Source organism: Pan troglodytes, chromosome 19 (genome assembly GCF_028858775.2).
Source record: "Pan troglodytes isolate AG18354 chromosome 19, NHGRI_mPanTro3-v2.0_pri, whole genome shotgun sequence".
NCBI classification, from domain to species: domain Eukaryota; kingdom Metazoa; phylum Chordata; class Mammalia; order Primates; family Hominidae; genus Pan; species Pan troglodytes.
The window spans coordinates 95,941,609-95,962,333 of record NC_072417.2 but is presented as its reverse complement, the minus strand read 5'-3'; the positions used below and the strand labels follow the sequence as shown (position 1 = coordinate 95,962,333).

At 53.4% G+C, this 20,725-nt stretch overlaps 1 protein-coding gene and 2 pseudogenes across 2 annotated transcripts in view; 1 reads left to right on the top strand and 2 right to left on the bottom strand.

Annotated features, from left to right (window-relative positions):
* FOXK2 (forkhead box K2) overlaps positions 1-20,725 on the bottom strand; it is a 90,656-nt gene that overhangs the window by 10,726 nt on the left and 59,205 nt on the right. For both annotated transcript variants that reach the window (XR_002940310.3, XM_024350787.2), the window contains exons 5-8: positions 14,011-14,204; positions 12,759-12,934; positions 11,502-11,798; positions 7,497-7,706 (exon numbers count right to left, since the gene is read on the bottom strand). Coding sequence is in view for 1 of the 2 variants with exons in the window: in XM_024350787.2 (XP_024206555.1) it covers positions 7,497-7,706; positions 11,502-11,798; positions 12,759-12,934; positions 14,011-14,204 (877 nt within the window). In the remaining variant the exon portion in view is untranslated. The remainder of the gene's footprint in view (positions 1-7,496; positions 7,707-11,501; positions 11,799-12,758; positions 12,935-14,010; positions 14,205-20,725) is intronic.
* On the bottom strand, positions 14,345-14,440 carry LOC112206197 (small nucleolar RNA U13; annotated as a pseudogene).
* On the top strand, positions 15,458-20,368 carry LOC104003052 (ADP-ribosylation factor-like protein 2-binding protein; annotated as a pseudogene).

Here is a 20,725-nt window from a genome sequence, read left to right as displayed (position 1 = left end):
CTGTCAAAGACGATGTGTGCCGGCTTGCGTTTCTATTCCTCCATTTACTTACTATGTGGAGAGGGTCTCACCCTGTCTCCCAGGCTGGAGTGCAGTGGGGCAATCACGGTTCACTGCAGCCTCAACCTCCCTGGCTCAAACCATCTCCCTGCCTTAGCCTCTTGGTGGCTGGGACTACAGGTGCTGCCGCCACAGCCACTTTTGTGATTTTTTGTAGACACAGAGATTCACCATGTTGCCCAGGCTGGTCTTGAACTCCTGGGCACAAGCAGTCCGCCCACCCTGGTCTCCCAAAGTGCTGGGATTGCAGGCGTGAGCCACGGCGCCCAGCTGTTCCTACTCCTTTAGGGAAAGAACTAAGTTCCTCTGCGAGTCCATCTACAGAGACGGGCTCCGCTGCTGCCTACTCCAATCTCCAGACGCTCACAAGGGGACGTTCCCCACCCTGAGGGTCCTGAATCAGAGGGTGGCTTTTGGAAAGATGATTGTGGAGATGCATTCACATTTTTGGCCTTCCATGCACACTAATCCTCCCCACATAAATTCCAATATTTTCAAACTGAAGTGTCTGGAGCATTTTTTTTTTTTTTTTTTTTTTTTTTTGAGACAGTCTCCCTCTGTCGCCCAGGCGGGAGTGCAGTGGCGCGATCTCAGCTCACTGCAAGCTCCGCCTCCCGGGTTCACGCCATTCTCCTGCCTCAGCCTCCCGAGTAGCTGGGACTACAGGTGCCCGTCACCACGCCCGGCTAATTTTTTTGTACTTTTTTTGTGTGTGGGGGGGGTCGGAGTCTCACTCTGTCGCCCAGGCGGGAGTGCAGTGGCGCGATCTCAGCTCACTGCAAGCTCCGCCTCCCGGGTTCGCGCCATTCTCCTGCCTCAGCCTCCCGAATAGCTGGGACTACAGGCGCCCGCCACCACGCCCGGCTAATTTTTTGTATTTTTGGTGGAGACAGGGTTTCACCGTGTTAGCCAGGATGGTCTCAATCTCCTGACCTGGTGATCCACCCGCCTGGGCCTCCCAAAGTGCTGGGATCACAAATGTGAGCCGCCGCGCCCGGCCTGTCTAGAGCATTTCTTAGCGGGCAACTTTTACCCCACAGACAACCTATGTCATAACACTTGACAACACCCCAGTTGTGGGCTGTGTGGGTACTACACGCAGCAAGCCCCTCCGAGACCTCCAGGAAGCATCAGAAGACCCTGTACTGTGGACAGAGACGCCGGAGCAGCTCAGACACGAGAGCAGCTGCTCCACTGCCACCGCCACAGCGATGATGGGTGCGGCTCCCGCAGAACACAGGCCCCGACCCGAGGCCTCGCACCTCCTCGTCCGCGTGGCCTGATCCCACTGCTCTGGGGCTGTCAATCCAGTGGCGGCAGCTGCTGCTCTGCCTGGAAAGGCTCCGCTTTGAGGCTGGGTGCGAAAGACGTCCAGGGACCCTCAGACGTCACTGCCGTTTTACATGCTCACAACGCAACACCCATCGTCACTGTGGGACCAGCTAGGGATACCCACATCATCAAATCCTCACCCCAAATCTGGCTGCCAGATCCCCACCGAGGCACGCGTGAGCACCTGGCGGCCACAAGGGACCCGCAGCCTCAGCCCGGCTGCTCCCTCTGCAAGGGTCCTTGTGAGGGACATGGGACCGTAATTCCTCTGTGGGGCCGGGAGCCAGAAGGCTCGGAAGGCCCACACTCTCCCAGGTATGTGGCCTGCAGGCGTGGGGCTATAGCCGTCCAGTCAGCTGATCCTGGCACAGGCACCCGCACAGCACGCGGTGAACAGGGCTGGGCTCCGGGGGGCGCAGGGCTTCATCTACCTTCCTCTGTGCCTATCGCTCGCCTTTCCTTCCTTCCTCTTTCCCTCCCTCCCTCCCTCCTTCCTTCCAGAAACTGCTGCGTACCCTTTCAGAATAAGAGCCTGTGCCCGGGGCAGGGAGACCTTCACAGGGTCTGCTTTCAGAATAAGAGCCTGTGCCCGGCACAGGGAGACCTTCACGGGGTCTGCTTTCAGAATAAGAGCCTGTGCCCGGCGCAGGGAGACATTCACGGGGTCTGCTTTCAGAATAAGAGCCTCTGCCCGGTACAGGGAGACCTTCACAGGGTCTCCCTCTGCCAGCGCGAACTGGGCATTTCACTCTCACTGCGAAGCGTGCGCCCTCACACCAGGGGCCACAGCTGAGATGCAGAGAACCCCAGCCAGCTTGAGGAGATGCCCCAGGAAACACTGGAGTCAACAAATGATATTTGAGGACCACATAACTGCTACACAAGGAAGAAGAGCAGAGTTAGGCAGGAGGGGGCAAACGATCAAGGCAGGAACAATGTTAACGAAAGAAGCGAAAGGCAGGGCCTGAGGAGAACGTCGCAGGGTGAAGCAGCAGCAGGGCCCAGGCTTCCCAGCAGGGCTGGTCAAGCAGGTCTGTCCAGACAGGGAGTGGCCCCGTGAAGGGCCTCATGAGGTTCCTCCACTGTGAGGCTTGAGCTGTGGCAACACCTTCCACTGACAGTGATCTGTGAACCCTTAAGAAGGTGACAGAAAGAAAACAAGAGGACACACATGTGAGCCCCATGAAGGACCAGGACAGTAGAGAGGCTGGAGGAGACAATGTGTGAGCCAAGAGATGCTCCAGGACCGCAGCTCAGCCCAGGAGCACACTGAGCAGGCGAGGCCCTGGCCAAACACAGCTCAGCCCCGAACTCCCAAATCAAAACGACAACACTGGCTGGGTATGCTGGCTCGTACCTGTAATCCCAGCACTTTGGGAGGCCAAGGCTAGAGGATCACCAGAGTCCAGGAGTTTGAAACCAGCCTGGGCAACATAGTGAGACCCCGTCTCTACAAAAAATACAAAAACTTAGCTGGATGTGGTGCTGCACACCTGTAGTCCCAGCTACTTGGGAGGCTGAGGCAGGAGGATGGCTTGAGACCAGTAGGTCGGGGCTGCAGTGAGTTGAGACCTCGGCACTGCACTCCAGCCTGGGTGACAGAGCAAGACAGTATCTCAAAACAACAGCAGCAAAGATGAAGTCATTGACAAAAACACAACCACAGTTGTGCCAGTAAACCAGAAACAGCGCCTGCAGCCCAGAGACAGGAGATGAGCTTTGGAAACAGGAAGCAGAAGGGCCTGTGGTGTGGACGGCGGCACCCGCCGCCCTGAGGCAGGGGTCTCCCAAAGCGAGCTCTGAGGGTGCTTGTACACAGCACGTGTGATGGGAGGAAGTGAATATGCATGAGCCTGGGCGCCTGGACTCTTCCCACATCTCCCTGCCAGGGAGACTTGGGAGCGTTTCCAGAAAATGCCAGGCTTTCCTTTCCATGTACTCAAAAAGGGGAGGCCTCAAGCCCTCCCCACACTCTGGAACAAGCTTGGAGCAGTTTCTTGGTGCCAGGCACATTTCTGGGGCTTCCCTTCCTGTAAGAGGAAGCCTCCCGGCTTCCATCTCCTCCAGGCCTTCTCCATGGGGCGGCAGCATGATGCACCCCAGCTCTGCACAGGGTTTGGGGCCCTGGAGCAGAGCAGGGGACACAGGAGCATTGGCAGGTGGGCAGGGTGTGGACGACGGCGACAACGGGACCAGGGGCCACCCTGGTGAACCTGACAGGCCAGGGATGGGCTCGCCTGTGTTTGAATGAGGCCTCCGTGGAGACCCCTATGGAAGCAGGAATGAGGGCACACTCCAGCTGGAGCGACAACCCCAGAGTCACCTTCCAGGAAGACACTGGCAGCTCAGGCCCTGCGCCTGCCCACGGAACTCACCTATCATCCCACCAAGCCACCTGCTGTCCTGCAAGGCCAGGGCTACAGTGCATAGCCGGAACATCCTGACCCCTCGTCCTGTCAGCCCCACCTCCCATCTGTCAGCACTGTCTTCACGACACGCGCAGAGGCCAAGCCTTGAGCCCCGGGTCCCACAGCAGCTGGTGGCAGAGGCAGAACCGGCCCAGGCTGCCCTTGGGGCCAGGGTGCGGATGGAACCCCCTTAGGGCAGGCAGCCCAGCCATGGCCTATCTGCTCGTGGTGCTGAGCCCTCTGGTGCCCCTGGGGGAGTCTCAGGCAGCCTGTGCAGTCCCTCCCTGCACACAACATTCTAACCCCATGCTTGGGTCAGAAAACTCGGCCACATCCACATAATTCCTCAGTAAAAATACTACATTTTCCTTGGGGTAATACACTACACTACAATTTAGTATAAACATAATTGCTTAATATAGTAGGAACCCAAAAATTTCATGTGACTGGCAGCTCTACTGCAATATTCATTTTTTTGCAGTGGTCTGGAACCAACCCTGCAATGTCTCTGAGTTACACCTACATGTCTGAAAAGGCCTGAAATCTCTACATATGAATAAAGAACTACAAATTTCACAACAAAAAGACAACCCAATTAAATGATGGGCAAAGGACTTAAAAAAAATTTCTTCAAAGAAGATACACAAATAACCATAAAGTACATGAAAAGACGTGCTGGCCAGAGGCGGTGGCTCACCCTGTCATCTCAGCACGTTGGAAGGCCGAGGTGGGCAGACTACTTGAGCCCCGGAGCTTGAGACCAGCATGGGCAACATGGTGAGACACTACCTCTCAAATAAAAAATAAAAGACTACAAGAGGCCAAAATTATGAGCACCTGTGCAGTGGTTCTCATCCTAGGTGTTCAGCATCCAGGCTGTAGCCGACACTGTTTTAAGGAAAATCATTTCCAGAATCTCCTCTTGGTCCCGAAGTCTTTTCTTAAAGCCTATCTGCCACCTCCTCTCTCTGAACAGCCTCTCTCATCTGCTCAACTGGGCACTGGCTTTGGGGATGAAAACTATGGGATGGAGCATGAAAGCAATAATAGGAAATACTGGTGCTGACAAGACTTTTTTTTTTTTTTTGAGATGGAGTCTCGCTGTGTTGCCCAGGCTGGAGTGCAGTGGTCTGAACTCGGCTCACTGCAACCTTCATCTCCCAGGTTCAAGCGATTCTCCTGCCTCAGCGTCCAGAGTAGCAGGGATTACAGGAATGTGCCACCACACCCGGCTAATCTTTGTAAAAGTTTTAGTAGAGACAGAGTTTCACCATGTTGGCCAGGCTGGTCTCCAACTCCTGATCTCAAGTGATCCGCCCGCCTCCGCCTCCCAAAGTGCTGGGATTACAGGCGTGAGCCACCACACCCAGCCAAGATCACTGACAGACTTTCACGTTCATCTGGAAACAGGCCCTCAGTGCTGACACTGTCCTCTCCTTCCTGAGTGGAAACAGGCCCTCAGTGCTGACACTAGGACTGTGCAACCATCAGTGAATACAGAACCAATCAGGTGGTTTCCTTTAAAGCTAAATACACTAAGAAAGGCATCTTCAGTAACATTTTAATTTTTGGTTTTATAAGAATTTGTTATATTTTTGGGTTTTATCAATTTTGTTACTCATAGACAGACTTTAATATTTATATCTATATTTTATTGCTGCAGAGAAAAGATATGACTAATAAATGACATTTAAGCCTAAAGTATGTGACTCGTACAAAACCTGTTGGGGAATGTGAGATGGAAAGACCAGGCCACAGACAAGGGAGGATCTGGGCCGCTCCTGCCTGTGTGTCCACACGTGGGCAAGTGGACATCTCATGATGTCTGTATTTGGAGTCCAGTAGTACACTGAAAATAATCCCGTAAAAGCTTTATTTTAAAACATCAATATTTTCAATAGTGAAAAATTAAAACACTTGCTTAAATTTATAATGAAAAATTCCAGATAACTTAAATACATAAAAAGGATACAGTTTTTCTTTTTTTGTTGAGACAGAGTCTCGCACGGTCGCTTGGGCTGGAGTGCAGTGGCATGATCTCATCTCACTGGAACCTCCACACTCGGGTTCAAGCGATTCTCCTGCCTCAGCCTCCCGAGAAGCTACAACTACAGGCACCCGCCACCAGACCCGGCTAATTTGTTTTTGTTTTTTTTAGTAGAAATGGTGTTTCACCATGTTGGCCAGGCTGGTCTTGAACTCCTGACCTCGTGATCCGCCCACTTCGACCTCCCAAAGTGCTGGGATTACAGGCGTGAGCCACTATACCAGGCAGGGATACGGTTTTTCAAACTGCTTCTAAGAGAGGTGGACCCAGAAAGCCTCTGACCTGCACTGGAGGCTCTTGGCAGACCTGGACTGTTTCAGAAATGCATTCTTGGGCCCCACACCAGACATGCCTAGTCGGGAACTCTGGGGAACGCAGCACTCTGGCCTCTAACAGCCAAGCCTTCTGGGTGATTCTGACACATATCGAATCTGGGAATCACTAGGCCTCCGCCCTGTCTTCAGACTGGGAATGACTAAGACCAGAAAGCCAACCGCCTGCCCTCCAACCGCCTGCCCTCCAACCGCCAGCCCTCCCGGCTTCCATGTCCTCCCAGCTACCTGCAGTGCCACCAGGTTTATCACCTTAGAACATCCACAGCCACAGTTACCCAGAGAGAAGAGAAGGAGGAGACACAGGGCTTGGGGACGAAGGCATTCAAACAGGTAACTGATGACTGCAAACTTTGCGATCTATCTACAGGCAGCAAGTGTTGCTATTACTTAAAAACAAAAAAAAACCCCAGGTAGTCAGTCTTCCCTGGAAAAGGTTCCAGACCTTGTTCTTCCATAAATTTGGGGAGAGGCAGGGTGGTGCTGAGTCAGAGTAGGAGGTACCTGCAGGTTTCAAGGTCTCTGTTCGTAGCGTTCGGTAAGGATTCAAACGTCGTGATAAAGCCTTCTGACCTGTACCCTCTTTCAAAGAAAGCGTGTCGTGGGCACAGAGACAGTTTTAGTTGGTAGCTTCGGATTTGCCTGCTTGAGATCCCGCAAGCGCCAGGATCAGCCACGCAGCCGGCAACAGCCTGCATGTACCCAACCCAGAGCAACAGGAGCCCACACCTGAGCCAGGCCCCAACGCCAGAGTTGACTCGGCAGCCGGCAGGGACTCCCACCCTTTCCACACTCCACAGGGCAGGGCGAAGGCAGATAACCCGGTGTCGGCGCGGAGGTTCTGGTGTCTCTACTTGTCAATGTCAGAACATCCGTGCGGTTTTCTGTGCACCAGCCTCGGACGGACTCTGAGAGCAAAGCGCACAGAAAAGCAGCCTCTCTCCCACCCTCAGCAGCATAGCACCGCCACAGGCCACAGGGCACGCGAGGCCAAGGGAAAAGACACGCGGCGGCTCCCGCCGTTTCAGGCCGCTTCCAGGCCACACCCAGGAAATCTACAAGAGGCGAGAGTATTTTTCCCTCTCAATGTATTAGAAACTCTCATCTCTTTTCAGGCAGGTCCTCCCACGGGAATCCCGTGATGGCCGACTCCACGACCACTTCCCCAGCATGACTAGATTTCCTGCAGCTTCAAAATGCAAACATTGCCTCAGACAAAAGCTAAAATTGTTACAGTCAGAACCAAAACCACGAGTGAGAAGGGGCTCTGCTCCCAGTACCCACAGCCACGGGGAGCCACCGACCAGCATGTCTTACCATTGTTCACCTGGCCGTGGACCGCAGTGGGGACTGATGCCACGTGAGTGCCGTTTTGTGTTACAGTTTTTATTGGTAGCTGGTGTTGACCTAGAGGTGCCTGTTGTACTATGGTCACCGTCTGGACCGGGGTGGTCTGTGCCGTCTGAATGATCCGGCTGGCAGTGCCGAGCGTGGCGTGGCCAATGGCGGGAATAGGCTCTACTTTCACTGAAATTAAAGGAAAAGAAACGACATTAATATTACTGGAAAGCAAATAAAAATCTTGCCAGTTTAAAACATAATAACCAGATGGCTATCACACCTGCTAGAAAATGTCTCTAAAACAAACAGCAAATTAGAAAAAGATGACCAAATCTTTTTTTGTTTTTTGAGATGGAGTTTTGCTCGTTACCCAAGCTGGAGTCCAATGGCGCAATCTCAGCTCACTGCAACCTCCACCTTCCGGGTTCAAGTGATTCTCCTGCCTCAGCCTCCCGAGTAGCTGGGATTACAGGCACCCGCCACCATGCCTAGCTGATTTTGTATTTTTAGTAGAGACAGGGTTTCTCCGTGTTGGTCAGGCTGGTCTCCAACTCCTGACCTCAGGTGATCCGACCGTCTCAGCCCCCAAAAGTGCTGGGATTACAGGTGTGAGCCACTGTACCCGGCCAAGGATGAGCAAATCTTATGGACTTCCAAGAGTGTGAGGCTGATGGGGCAGCCTCTCCTCCTTTCCCCCCCTGCCCACCTTTGACCTCCCTGTGGTCTCCCCTCCCTCCTTTCCCTCCCTGCCTACCTTTGACCTCCCTGTGGTCTCCCCTCTCCTCCTTTCGCCCCCTGCCTACCTTTGACCTCCCTGTGGTCTCCCCTCCCTCCTTTCCCTCCCTGCCCACCTTTGACCTCCCTGTGGTCTCCCCTCTCCTCCTTTCCCTCCCTGCCTACCTTTGACCTCCCTGTGGTCTCCCCTCCCTCCTTTCCCCCCCTGCCCACCTTTGACCTCCCTGTGGTCTCCCCTCCCTCCTTTCCCCCCCGCCTACCTTTGACCTCCCTGTGGTCTCCCCTCCCTCCTTTCCCCCCCGCCCACCTTTGACCTCCCTGTGGTCTCCCCTCCCTCCTTTCCCCCGCTGCCCACCTTTGACCTCCCTGTGGTCTCCCCTCCCTCCTTTCCCCCGCTGCCTACCTTTGACCTCCCTGTGGTCTCCCCTCCCTCCTTTCCCCCCCGCCTACCTTTGACCTCCCTGTGGTCTCCCCTCCCTCCTTTCCCTCCCTGCCCACCTTTGACCTCCCTGTGGTCTCCCCTCCCTCCTTTCCCTCCCTGCCCACCTTTGACCTCCCTGTGGTCTCCCCTCCCTCCTTTCGCCCCCGGCCCACCTTTGACCTCCCTGTGGTCTCCCCTCCTCCTTTCCCCCGCTGCCCACCTTTGACCTCCCTGTAGTCTCCCCTCCCTCCTTTCCCCCGCTGCCTACCTTTGACCTCCCTGTGGTCTCCCCTCCCTCCTTTCCCCCCTGCCTACCTTTGACCTCCCTGTGGTCTCCCCTCCCTCCTTTCCCTCCCTGCCCACCTTTGACCTCCCTGTGGTCTCCCCTCCCTCCTTTCCCCCGCTGCCCACCTTTGACCTCCCTGTGGTCTCCCCTCCCTCCTTTCCCCCGCTGCCCACCTTTGACCTCCCTGTGGTCTCCCCTCCCTCCTTTCCCCCCCTGCCCACCTTTGACCTCCCTGTGGTCTCCCCTCTCCTCCTTTCGCCCCCGGCCCACCTTTGACCTCCCTGTGGTCTCCCCTCTCCCTTCTTTCCCCCCCGGCCCACCTTTGACCTCCCTGTGGTCTCCCCTCCCTCCTTTCCCCCCCTGCCCACCTTTGACCTCCCTGTGGTCTCCCCTCTCCCTCCTTTCCCCCCCGGCCCACCTTTGACCTCCCTGTGGTCTCCCCTCCCTCCTTTCCCCCGCTGCCCACCTTTGACCTCCCTGTGGTCTCCCCTCCCTCCTTTCCCCCCCTGCCCACCTTTGACCTCCCTGTGGTCTCCCCTCTCCCTCCTTTCCCCCCCGGCCCACCTTTGACCTCCCTGTGGTCTCCCCTCCCTCCTTTCCCCCGCTGCCCACCTTTGACCTCCCTGTGGTCTCCCCTCTCCTCCTTTCCCCCCCTGCCCACCTTTGACCTCCCTGTGGTCTCCCCTCCCTCCTTTCCCTCCCTGCCCACCTTTGACCTCCCTGTGGTCTCCCCTCTCCCTCCTTTCCCCCGCTGCCCACCTTTGACCTCCCTGTGGTCTCCCCTCCCTCCTTTCCCCCCCGGCCCACCTTTGACTTCCCTGTGGTCTCCCCTCCCTCCTTTCCCCCCCGGCCCACCTTTGACCTCCCTGTGGTCTCCCCTCCCTCCTTTCCCCCGCTGCCCACCTTTGACCTCCCTGTGGTCTCCCCTCCCTCCTTTCCCCCGCTGCCCACCTTTGACCTCCCTGTGGTCTCCCCTCCCTCCTTTCCCCCGCTGCCCACCTTTGACCTCCCTGTGGTCTCCCCTCCCTCCTTTCCCTCCCTGCCCACCTTTGACCTCCCTGTGGTCTCCCCTCCCTCCTTTCCCCCCCGGCCCACCTTTGACCTCCCTGTGGTCTCCCCTCTCCTCCTTTCCCCCGCTGCCCACCTTTGACCTCCCTGTGGTCTCCCCTCCCTCCTTTCCCTCCCTGCCCACCTTTGACCTCCCTGTGGTCTCCCCTCTCCTCCTTTCCCTCCCTGCCCACCTTTGACCTCCCTGTGGTCTCCCCTCCCTCCTTTCCCCCCCGCCTACCTTTGACCTCCCTGTGGTCTCCCCTCCCTCCTTTCCCCCGCTGCCTACCTTTGACCTCCCTGTGGTCTCCCCTCCCTCCTTTCCCTCCCTGCCCACCTTTGACCTCCCTGTGGTCTCCCCTCCCTCCTTTCCCCCCCGGCCCACCTTTGACCTCCCTGTGGTCTCCCCTCTCCTCCTTTCCCCCGCTGCCCACCTTTGACCTCCCTGTGGTCTCCCCTCCCTCCTTTCCCTCCCTGCCCACCTTTGACCTCCCTGTGGTCTCCCCTCCCTCCTTTCCCCCCCTGCCCACCTTTGACCTCCCTGTGGTCTCCCCTCCCTCCTTTCCCCCGCTGCCTACCTTTGACCTCCCTGTGGTCTCCCCTCTCCTCCTTTCCCCCCCTGCCCACCTTTGACCTCCCTGTGGTCTCCCCTCCCTCCTTTCCCCCGCTGCCTACCTTTGACCTCCCTGTGGTCTCCCCTCCCTCCTTTCCCCCCCTGCCTACCTTTGACCTCCCTGTGGTCTCCCCTCCCTCCTTTCCCCCCTGCCCACCTTTGACCTCCCTGTGGTCTCCCCTCCCTCCTTTCCCCCGCTGCCTACCTTTGACCTCCCTGTGGTCTCCCCTCCCTCCTTTCCCCCCCTGCCTACCTTTGACCTCCCTGTGGTCTCCCCTCCCTCCTTTCCCCCCCTGCCCACCTTTGACCTCCCTGTGGTCTCCCCTCCCTCCTTTCCCCCGCTGCCTACCTTTGACCTCCCTGTGGTCTCCCCTCCCTCCTTTCCCCCGCTGCCTACCTTTGACCTCCCTGTGGTCTCCCCTCTCCTCCTTTCCCCCCCTGCCCACCTTTGACCTCCCTGTGGTCTCCCCTCCCTCCTTTCCCTCCCTGCCCACCTTTGACCTCCCTGTGGTCTCCCCTCCCTCCTTTCCCCCGCTGCCTACCTTTGACCTCCCTGTGGTCTCCCCTCCCTCCTTTCCCCCCCTGCCCACCTTTGACCTCCCTGTGGTCTCCCCTCCCTCCTTTCCCCCGCTGCCTACCTTTGACCTCCCTGTGGTCTCCCCTCCCTCCTTTCCCCCGCTGCCTACCTTTGACCTCCCTGTGGTCTCCCCTCTCCTCCTTTCCCCCCCTGCCCACCTTTGACCTCCCTGTGGTCTCCCCTCCCTCCTTTCCCCCCCTGCCCACCTTTGACCTCCCTGTGGTCTCCCCTCCCTCCTTTCCCCCGCTGCCCACCTTTGACCTCCCTGTGGTCTCCCCTCCCTCCTTTCCCCCGCTGCCTACCTTTGACCTCCCTGTGGTCTCCATTCTCCTGGGCCTCTGCCTTAGGAGGGGCCAGCACGGCTGCCGGGGTGACCACAGCTTGTCCAGAGACAGTGTACGTGTTCGCTGGGGCCAGTCCGGCCACACTGGTGACCGACACCGCTGGGATCTGGTGGACGACGTGAACCGTCTGCACGACGGGTGGCTGGGAGGTCGAGGTGGTCACTGGGGTGGCCACAGTGTAGGTGACAGGCTTGATGGCCTGTGGTAGCTGCCGCTGGACGGTGATTAAGACTGGCTGACTGGACAGAGGTGACCCTGGTGAAAGACACAGCAGGACTGACACTTACAGATACTGACTTCTACAAACAAAGGTTCTCACACTCAGCACTGACAAGCAACATACAAACTTTAATTTAAAATACAGGATATGGCCCTATTTCACCTCACGATAGTAAAGTTACTAATAATGAGGGAGGTGTAGTATTTTAAAAGGGGTATTTAATTCCTATCTCTAACTGCTAAAAATGCAATTTTGGCTCTATTTAGATATCTGGTAACCCCTCTTCCCACAGTTCTTTATAAAAAAGAAAATGTCAATACTCAATAAAAGAGGAAACTGGGCCGGGCGCAGTGGCTCACGCCTGTAATCCCAGCACTTTGGGGGGCCAAGGCGGGTGGATCATGAGGTCACGAGGTCAAGAGATTGAGACCATCCTGGCCAACATGGTGAAACCCTGTCTCTACTAAAAATACAAAAATTAGCTGGGTGTGGTGGTGTGTGCCTGTAGTCCCAGCTACTCGGGAAGCTGAGGCAGGAGAATTCTTTGAACCTGGGAGGCAGAGGTTGCAACGAGCCAAGATTCCAGCCTCGTGGCAAAGTGAGACTCTGTCTCAAAAAAAAAAAAAAAAAAAAAAAAAAAGGACATGTTTTTGCTTCCAGTGTCTAGTTTGTCTACTTCATGGGTTTTTTTTTTTTTTTTTGGCGGGGGGTGGGGGTGCGGGGGCTGTTTCATGGATTTTTGAATGACAAACTAAGAAACAGGTTAATTCTAAGTTATTTCAGGCATCTACTCAGTGTCGTTTAAAGAACGTTCATTGACTTTTAAAAAACACTCCCAGTGCTATTAGTTTTCCAAGGCCTATAAAATCAGGTACTAGTATAAGGTACAGAGGGACAGGCAGGCCTCCAGTCCGGCTGTTTCTTCTCTGTGGAGCCCAGGCCTCCGCGTCTGGCTCACGCTACTGGGGCCCTCGCTTCCTCTCCCGCTGTCTCACCTGGGGCGCTCTGGGCAAACCGGGCTTCCTGGATGACAGCGAGTTTGGGCTGTGCGGCGCCAGGCTCAGGCTCCAGGGGGGCCGGCGAACCTTCCCTTGACAGGCTCTCAGGGGTCTGGGCGCCACTAGAGTGAGCAGACAGCACTCCCGCGTGATTGGGAGAGGCTGGGGCACTCCTGTGTCACCGAGAAGAAGACATTGCATGTTTACAGCTGACGCACTCAGAAAGCACTTGCTGTTTTAATAAGTGCACTTTGCAAAGGGGGTGTCATTTGTCTCCTGACAACCAAGTACTGTTGTGTAAGTTCTACTTCTCTGCACGCCTACGCCTGTGAACTGAGCGGGACACTCGGGTAGACAGACTCAGCCTGTGTGGGACAGGGCCGTCACGGGCCCTCACCCACATACGCGGCACGGCTGTGGGGCGGAGCCAGCTGCCCTCTCTAAGCAGCTCCCGTGCACTGACGGTGGAGCCGGCAGCGGGCAGGTCCGTGGGCATTTAAGACTTACGTTACGCTCATTTTTCTTGGTTAAAAACAGTATTAGTGAAGCTAAAAATAAGTATTTAAACTCAGGCAAATTAACACTGTATAAGTCAACTCGAACTTAAACAGCTAAAAAGTAGTGCGTTTTTGTTTTGAGACGGAGTTTCGCTGTTTTGCCCAGGCTAGAACGAAGTGGCGCGATCTCGGCTCACTGCAATCTCTGCCTTTCCGGGTTCAAGCGATTCTCCTGCCTCAGGCTCCCGAGTAGCTGGGATTACAGGCGCGCGCCACCGCGCCCGGCTAATTTTTTTGTATTTTTAGTAGAGACGGGGTTTGACCATATTGGCCAGGCTGATCTCGACCTCCTGACCTCAGGTGATCCGCCCGCCTCGGCCTCCCAAAGTGCTGGGATTACAGGCGTGAGCCACCGCGCCCGGCCTAAAAAGTAGTTTTAAAGAACTTTTCCTGTGCCAAAAGAAAGGAAAAACGTCGACGTGGCACTGGTATGAACAACATGCGATGAGCCCCATGAAGCAACAATCACTGCGTCGAGTGCAGTTTAAACTTTGCAAATCGTCTCAAATGTTTCAGCCACTAGAACCAGAAACACCTGGGCAGCACCCAACACTTTTGCTCAAATCCCCACCCCAACATTTAATCATAATGCATTTGGTAGTTCCTTCATTTTCAAAACGAAATTTTCCCAATACACTGAAGGTAAGTTTAGTAAGCATGAAGTGAGGCCTTTTGTTCTTCTTTTTCCTTACCTAGAAGAGAGCGGTCCCAGAGGGGTTCTAAAGCAGGGCACGCCCCTAGGCCGTCGTTTCCTAAAAGCCTGTTCTATTAATTTGCTTTCAGAGGCTGGGTCTATCCTCCAGAACGAGCCTTTGCCTGGTTCTTCCTGGGAACGCGGCACTTTGATGAAATAACGATTCAGAGAGAGATTGTGGCGAATTGAATTCTATGAAACATAAAAAAATACGTAGAATTCATATATTTATTTGCTGAGAAATAAAAATGTGTCCTCGTTTTAGTGCTCTAAAAAGCAGAAACCTACATGTTGGGCCTGGCAGACTGCAAGAGTGAATTTTTTTTCTTTTGCGTCACACAAGTAATGTGCTGACAACATAACAAGATTTGAGGAAGGCCCATCCTATGGGGAAGCGTGAAAACCCAGTCATCATGCTTATAAACGATGACAGAGAGTGACGTTTACAGGCTGTGCTGTGTGGAAGGAGCAGCCCTCCCGCCTTGGTGAGCAATTCTCAAGGGAAGTAGCAGCCTGGGGTTTGAGCCCTTCAGCCCAAGGCTGCTATGGGCTTCCAAAGAGGAAAGGACACCGCACTCTGTGGCAGAACGGGCCCCGGGAGGCAGGGTGGAGAGCTGGCAACAGGAGGGATGAGCAATCCGCACAGCGCGGACAGAGGCCATTTCTGACTCCATCTCCTTTCAAGGTGGGAAACCCAGGACTGCAACTGTCAGCACTGAGCATTCCAGGTGGAGGCAATGACTTAGCTGCCAACCTCTCCCTGCTTGGAGACAAACAGAGCTGATGTGAGCCATTCTGTTAAAATACTTTTTCGCACAGAATTAGCTTACAGAATCTGTCATGCCATTAAAAGTAAATTAATCCAGTATAAAGTATTTGGTAAACCAGCAAAATAGAAAAATGAGCAGGAGGCTGAAAATCAGGATGGACACCATCTTCCAGGAAGAGAGGACTTGGCAAAGTACCTGTTTTTTTATTTGATCTTTGAAATAATTTCGTAACGTACACAGGAAAAATTTCCCTCCCAGCTCCTCATCAGTGCATCATTCTTTCTATTACAAAAAGCCGGACGGGCGCAGTGGCTCAGTTGAGGTCAGGAGTTGGAGGCCAGCCTGGCCAACATGGTGAAACCCCGTCTCTACTGAACATACAAAAATCGGCCGGGCGCGGTGGCTCACGCCTGTAATCCCAGCACTTTGGGAGGCTGAGGCAGGCGGATCACGAGGTCAGGAGATCGAGACCATCCTGGCTAACACGGTGAAACCCTGTCTCTACTAAAAATACGAAAAATTAGCGGGGCGTAGTGGCGGGCACCTGTAGTCCCAGTTGCTCGGGAGGCTGAGGCAGGAGAATGGTGTGAACCCGGGAGCCAGAGCTTGCAGTGAGCCGAGATTGCGCCACTGCACTCCAGCCTGGGCGACGGAGTAAGACTCCATCTCAAAAAAAAAAAAAAAAAAACCCATACAAAAATAATCCGGGCACAGTGGCCCACACCTGTAGTCCCAGCTACTCAGGATGCTGAAGCTGAAGAATTGCTTGAAGCCGAGAGGAGGAGGTTGCAGTGAGCCCAGATCGCACCACTGCACTCCAGCCTGGGCAATAGAAGCAAGACTCCATTTCAAAAAAAAGCCCAGCTAAGAGCTGACAGACACCCTGAAGAAAGCCCCCGCTGGGACCTGACTCAGGCCGCACTGTCACAGCCAAAGCCGGACCGAACGTCATGGGTTCATAGAAACATTTCGTGCATTTACATTAATGTGTAGATTTAAAATTAAGCTATTAAAGTGTGAAAATGGTGATCACTCAAAACAAAATCTGGAGCTATCCAAAAAATCATTTCTAAATTCCCCAATTAACCTTATTAGAATTGCAAGCCTCAGCCTGAATTTCAAATCGTCAAAGGTGACTAAGAAATCCAACATATAAAATAACACTTTACAACCCATCTCAGGGGCTGTTCAAGTGCCATCCTAATGCCTTTGGGCCCTGTGGATGGGAGCTACTTCATGGGCGACATGGAGAGGTGGGCTAGGCCATGTGTGGGAGGGATCTGGGCCCTGTGGATGGAGCTACTTCATGGGCGACATGAAGAGGTGGGCTAGGCCATGTGTGGGATTTGTGAAACTGTTTATAGGTAAGGGCATCAGATGAGATTTCAAATATTCTAATAACCACAGATACTGCTATAATGTTTTATTTGGCTTTAGCTGACACCCAATCTTTCTATCAATTCCTCCAGAAAATCAAACATGACTGTTATTGGTGCCCCGACAAAGACAGAGAAGGCAAAGCTTTGCCAACTGCTCTCAGAATTTTAAGTGTGAAGTAGAAGGTAGATTCTGAGACTGGGACTGAAGAAAAGCAAACCCACACGATGGTAATATAAAACCCTCAAGCAGTGCAAATGGCAATCCCAGCCACTGCCTGAGAAGGACGACTTCCCCTCTCGCTGTTCTACCAGGACCAGTCCTCCTAAGCGGGGACTCAGAAAGAGCTGCCCCACGCAGCGTCCGAGGCTGAAGAACAGACAACAGTCAACAAGCCCCGAAGTGAAGGCTGTGGCTGTACTGACTGATGTGGAGTCATTTAATTTGCATGCTCTTAGAAGGAAAGAAGGTTAGCACAGTGGGAATCTGGAAGCAGAAAAGGTGACTTTGGGGCCAGACTCCAGCCATGTGAGCAGAAGAACGTGACACGGGCCAGAAGCCCTGCCCCTGCGTCACCACCACCATCACTTACGAGACGCAAAGTCAGTCTGTGGAATTGGGGCGCTGCTATTTTCTGTCCTGAAAACGTAAAAGAGCCCAGTCCGCAGCATCAGAATAGATTGTAACCTATTTCACTCTCCAATCCATCTCCCTGACAACAACTCCAAGGGCAAATGAAGAAAGATTACTTGTGATTTGCCAGCCAACAAGACTCCGGAAAATATGAGGAATTAATGAGACATTTAATGTAGACACAAATAGAATAAAGTAACTATGTTTCTAAGGTAATTTAAGGCCGTTGTAATTTGATCAAACCCAGGATGGATGTTCCTTCATTCTGTTGCTACATGTATTAAAACCACATTGACTGGACTCTAATGATTCAGAAATTTTAAAGCTTTCAGAGAAAACGTGGGCTGTTATTCTTTAACGCTAAACATGAAGAAAAGGATTTGCAATTCTGAGCAATTACCTTTCCCCCAAATGCTCCAAATTGAGCGTCTGCTGAAAATCAGCCCTCCCTCAGCACCAGCTCCCTCCCTTCCGGGGCTCTCCTCTGTGCCTTCCTGCAGCCTTCCTAAGCAGACCTCACGTTTCTCAAGGACGGTTTGTCTGTTTAACCTCACCCAGCCCTGAGCGCGCTCCCGTGTGCACTCTGCACAGTAAGGACGTGTACAGAAACTGAGGAGAAGGAACAGGACAAGTTCCTTTCAGAGGATGGGTCTAATGTCCAGGAACGCTTCCAAAAGTGCAAGGGTGAGGGTGAGTCCAGAGTACAGTCCTCCCTTTAAAAGAGATCAAGTGACGGGCGCGGTGGCTCACGCCTGTAATCCCAGCACTTTGGGAGGCCGAGGCGGGTGGATCACTTGAGGTCAGGAGTTCGAGACCAGCCTGGCCAACATGGCAAAATCCCATCCCTAGTAAAAACACAAAAATTAGCTGGGCGTGGTGGCATGCACCTGTAGTCCCAGCTCCTCAGGAGGCTGAGGATGGAGAATCACTTGAACCCAGGAGGCAAAGGTTGCAGTGAGCTGAGATCGCGCCACTGCACTCCAGCCTGGGCGACAGAGTAAGACTCTGTCCCAAAAAAATAAAATAAAATAAAACAAAAATGAATAAAAGGAACCAGCTCTAGTCCCTTTGGAGGCTGAGAGGCCCGTCCTTTCAAACTTCTCATAGTCACAACAGTTATCTCAATTCTGGGTTAAGTAAAATTATAAAACCATAAAAAATCATTTTGGAGTCACCCAGACCTTGACCCGCAGTGTCGGCGGTACGCACAGAGGGCCCGGCGGGGCCCTAACCCAGGGCTGGGCCTGGCACGCAGGTGCTGCCGTGACTGGGCAGTGAGCAGGCCGCAGCTTTGGCTGCAAGACCTTAACCCGGCCGCCTGCCACGCCCTGCATGCAGGTCGGGCCACAGGCAGGGTGGGAGCCTGTTCGGGGCTGCAGTGATGGACACCTCAGAAGAAGAGAGCTTTGTGCTGTCCTTCTCCTCCACCTCTGATGAATTTGCTGTTGTGGTTGGATATTTAGAGAACGTTATCATGGATAAGGAGTTCCAGTTATTACAGAGAAATTTCATGGACAAGTACTACCTGGAGTTTGAAGACATGGAAGAGAAGAAACTCACCTACACACCTATTTTTAATGAATACATTTCTTTTTTTCTTTTTCTTTTTTTGAGACGGAGTTTTGCTCTTGTTGCCCAGGCTGGAGTGCAATGACGCGATATCAGCTCACCACAGTCTCCGCCATGTGGGTTCAAACAATTCTCCTGCTTCAGCCTCCTGAGTAGCTGGGATTACAGGCACGCACCACCACGCCCCGCTAATAATATTGTATTTTTAGTAGAGACGTAGTTTCTCCGTGTTGGTCATCTGGTCTCGAACCCCCCAACCACAGGTGATCCGCCGGCCACAGCCTCCCAAAGTGCTGGGATTACAGGCGTGAGCCACCGCACCCAGCCTGCATACATTTTTTTGGTAGAAAAATATATTGAAGAACAGCTGCTGGAGCGGATTTCTGGATTCAACATGGCAGCTTTCACCACCACATTACAGCACCATAAAAATGAAGCAGCTGGTGACATATTCGACATGCTGCTACCTTCACAGTTTTGGACTACAGAGCAGCAAAAGAAGGCCGAGGACTAGACTTAAGCAGTGGCTTAGTGGTGACTTCATTGTGTCAATCATCTTCTGTGCCAGCTTCCCAGAACAATCTGCGGCACTGGGTCCTCCTTCCAGCCAATGAATTGGAACATTCTGGATGTCACCAGCCCAACAGGCTCAGCTCATGATGACAGAATACATCTTGGAAAAAGACTGACTCTGTTTTGTAATTCTTCATTTATGTTAAGTATTGACAGGTCAAAACCAAAATGACCTAACCCTCCTAGACCTATTTCTCCTGAAACACCTTCTTGTATTCATTAACCGTAGTATTCCTCCCCTCCTCAAGGAGACACTTCTCTCAGGAGCTTCTGAGTCAGACGCCTCTGGAGCGAGCCCATGTCCAGCACTCCACTTGGGGGGGTCCTTCCCCGAGCGCACACGCTGGTGTGGACGTGTGGACGAACCCGCCGCCGCCACCCGAGCGCACACGCTGGTGTGGACGAACCCGCCGCCGCCACCCGAGCGCACACGCTGGTGTGGACGAACCCGCCGCCGCCACCCGAGCGCACACGCTGGTGTGGACGAACCCGCCGCCGCCACCCGAGCGCACACGCTGGTGTGGACGAACCCGCCGCCGCCACCCGAGCGCACACGCTGGTGTGGACGAACCCGCCGCCGCCACCCGAGCGCACACGCTGGTGTGGACGAACCCGCCGCCACCCTCTGTCCCAGCAGGCTCTGCGTGAATCTTTGCGCATCTGCATCTCTTTATCTCTTCCTCACATGGGTCAGTTTCAGTACTTCAGCCTCAATGGGGTTCCTGATGTCTATCTAGGGTGTTACTCAAGCCCAGCTTGAGATTTCAGAATCTCCTGTGATCACAGCTTGTCTCAGCTGTAGCAATCAACAGAAAGAGACGTCCTCTACATAAAAGCTCCACGTGAAAAGCTACTCCTAGTCTTAACATTTGCAGTCCTTGTGTCGCTGTCTTCTGCTCCTGATGTAGTCCCACTGTTTCTAGAAGTCTCTTTTAAGCATTATTTTAAAAATATATATTTTTATAGATGAATACTCAGGCTAATGTAGTGGATATGATCTTGGGACTTCCATGCTTATCCACTTAAAGATCAAAGTATTATATGCCGTGTGCTTTTTAGGTGTTAGTGCTGTGAAGGCAAAAATGCTTTCTACAATGGCGTTCCTTCCTATTTGACTGGGCACCTATGAATGTATGCTGTGTGCTAGAAATAGACTAAAACATTCTTACAGCATGTTAGTGTGTTTGCGTGTTTGCCGAAGATCACTTCGGTATAAACCAGTTTGTTAGGCTCTCTGGGTTAGGGACTCTGCATTTTCTTCCTCTCCTACCGAGATGGTGTTCCACTGGTCCAGCCCGGCGGGAGCAGCAGGCAGGGCACAGCTTTACTGGCTGTTTGCTGCTTTGCTTTAGTGCAATGTGTGGTACATTACTTATCAGAAAACACGTATGTCATCTCTAGAAAGAAGAAAAAGCATAGTAGTTCAATGCCCAGTGTGTCCCTTTGATTTGTTTAATAGTAAAAATCAGACTCTGTACTGACTTTTCACTTGGCCGTCCTGGTTTTAAAAGACAAGCTACAAGCTCTGTGTTTTCTGTACTGAAGTGTCACTTATTAAATACTTTTGTACCATGAAAAAATCGAATCATAGGACGTAAATGCAAACAAAGGAAAGACATATGGCATCTTTTCAAATAGGATTCCTCAGACCATCTCATTTCACCCTCAGATGTCCTCTGTGGATTGACCAAAAAGCTATACCATAGGTAGACAATACAAAACACCTGGCTTTTGTTGTAAGCCAGGAGGGACGAAGTCAGAATAAGGTCTGAGGCACTGGGAAGGGCGGCT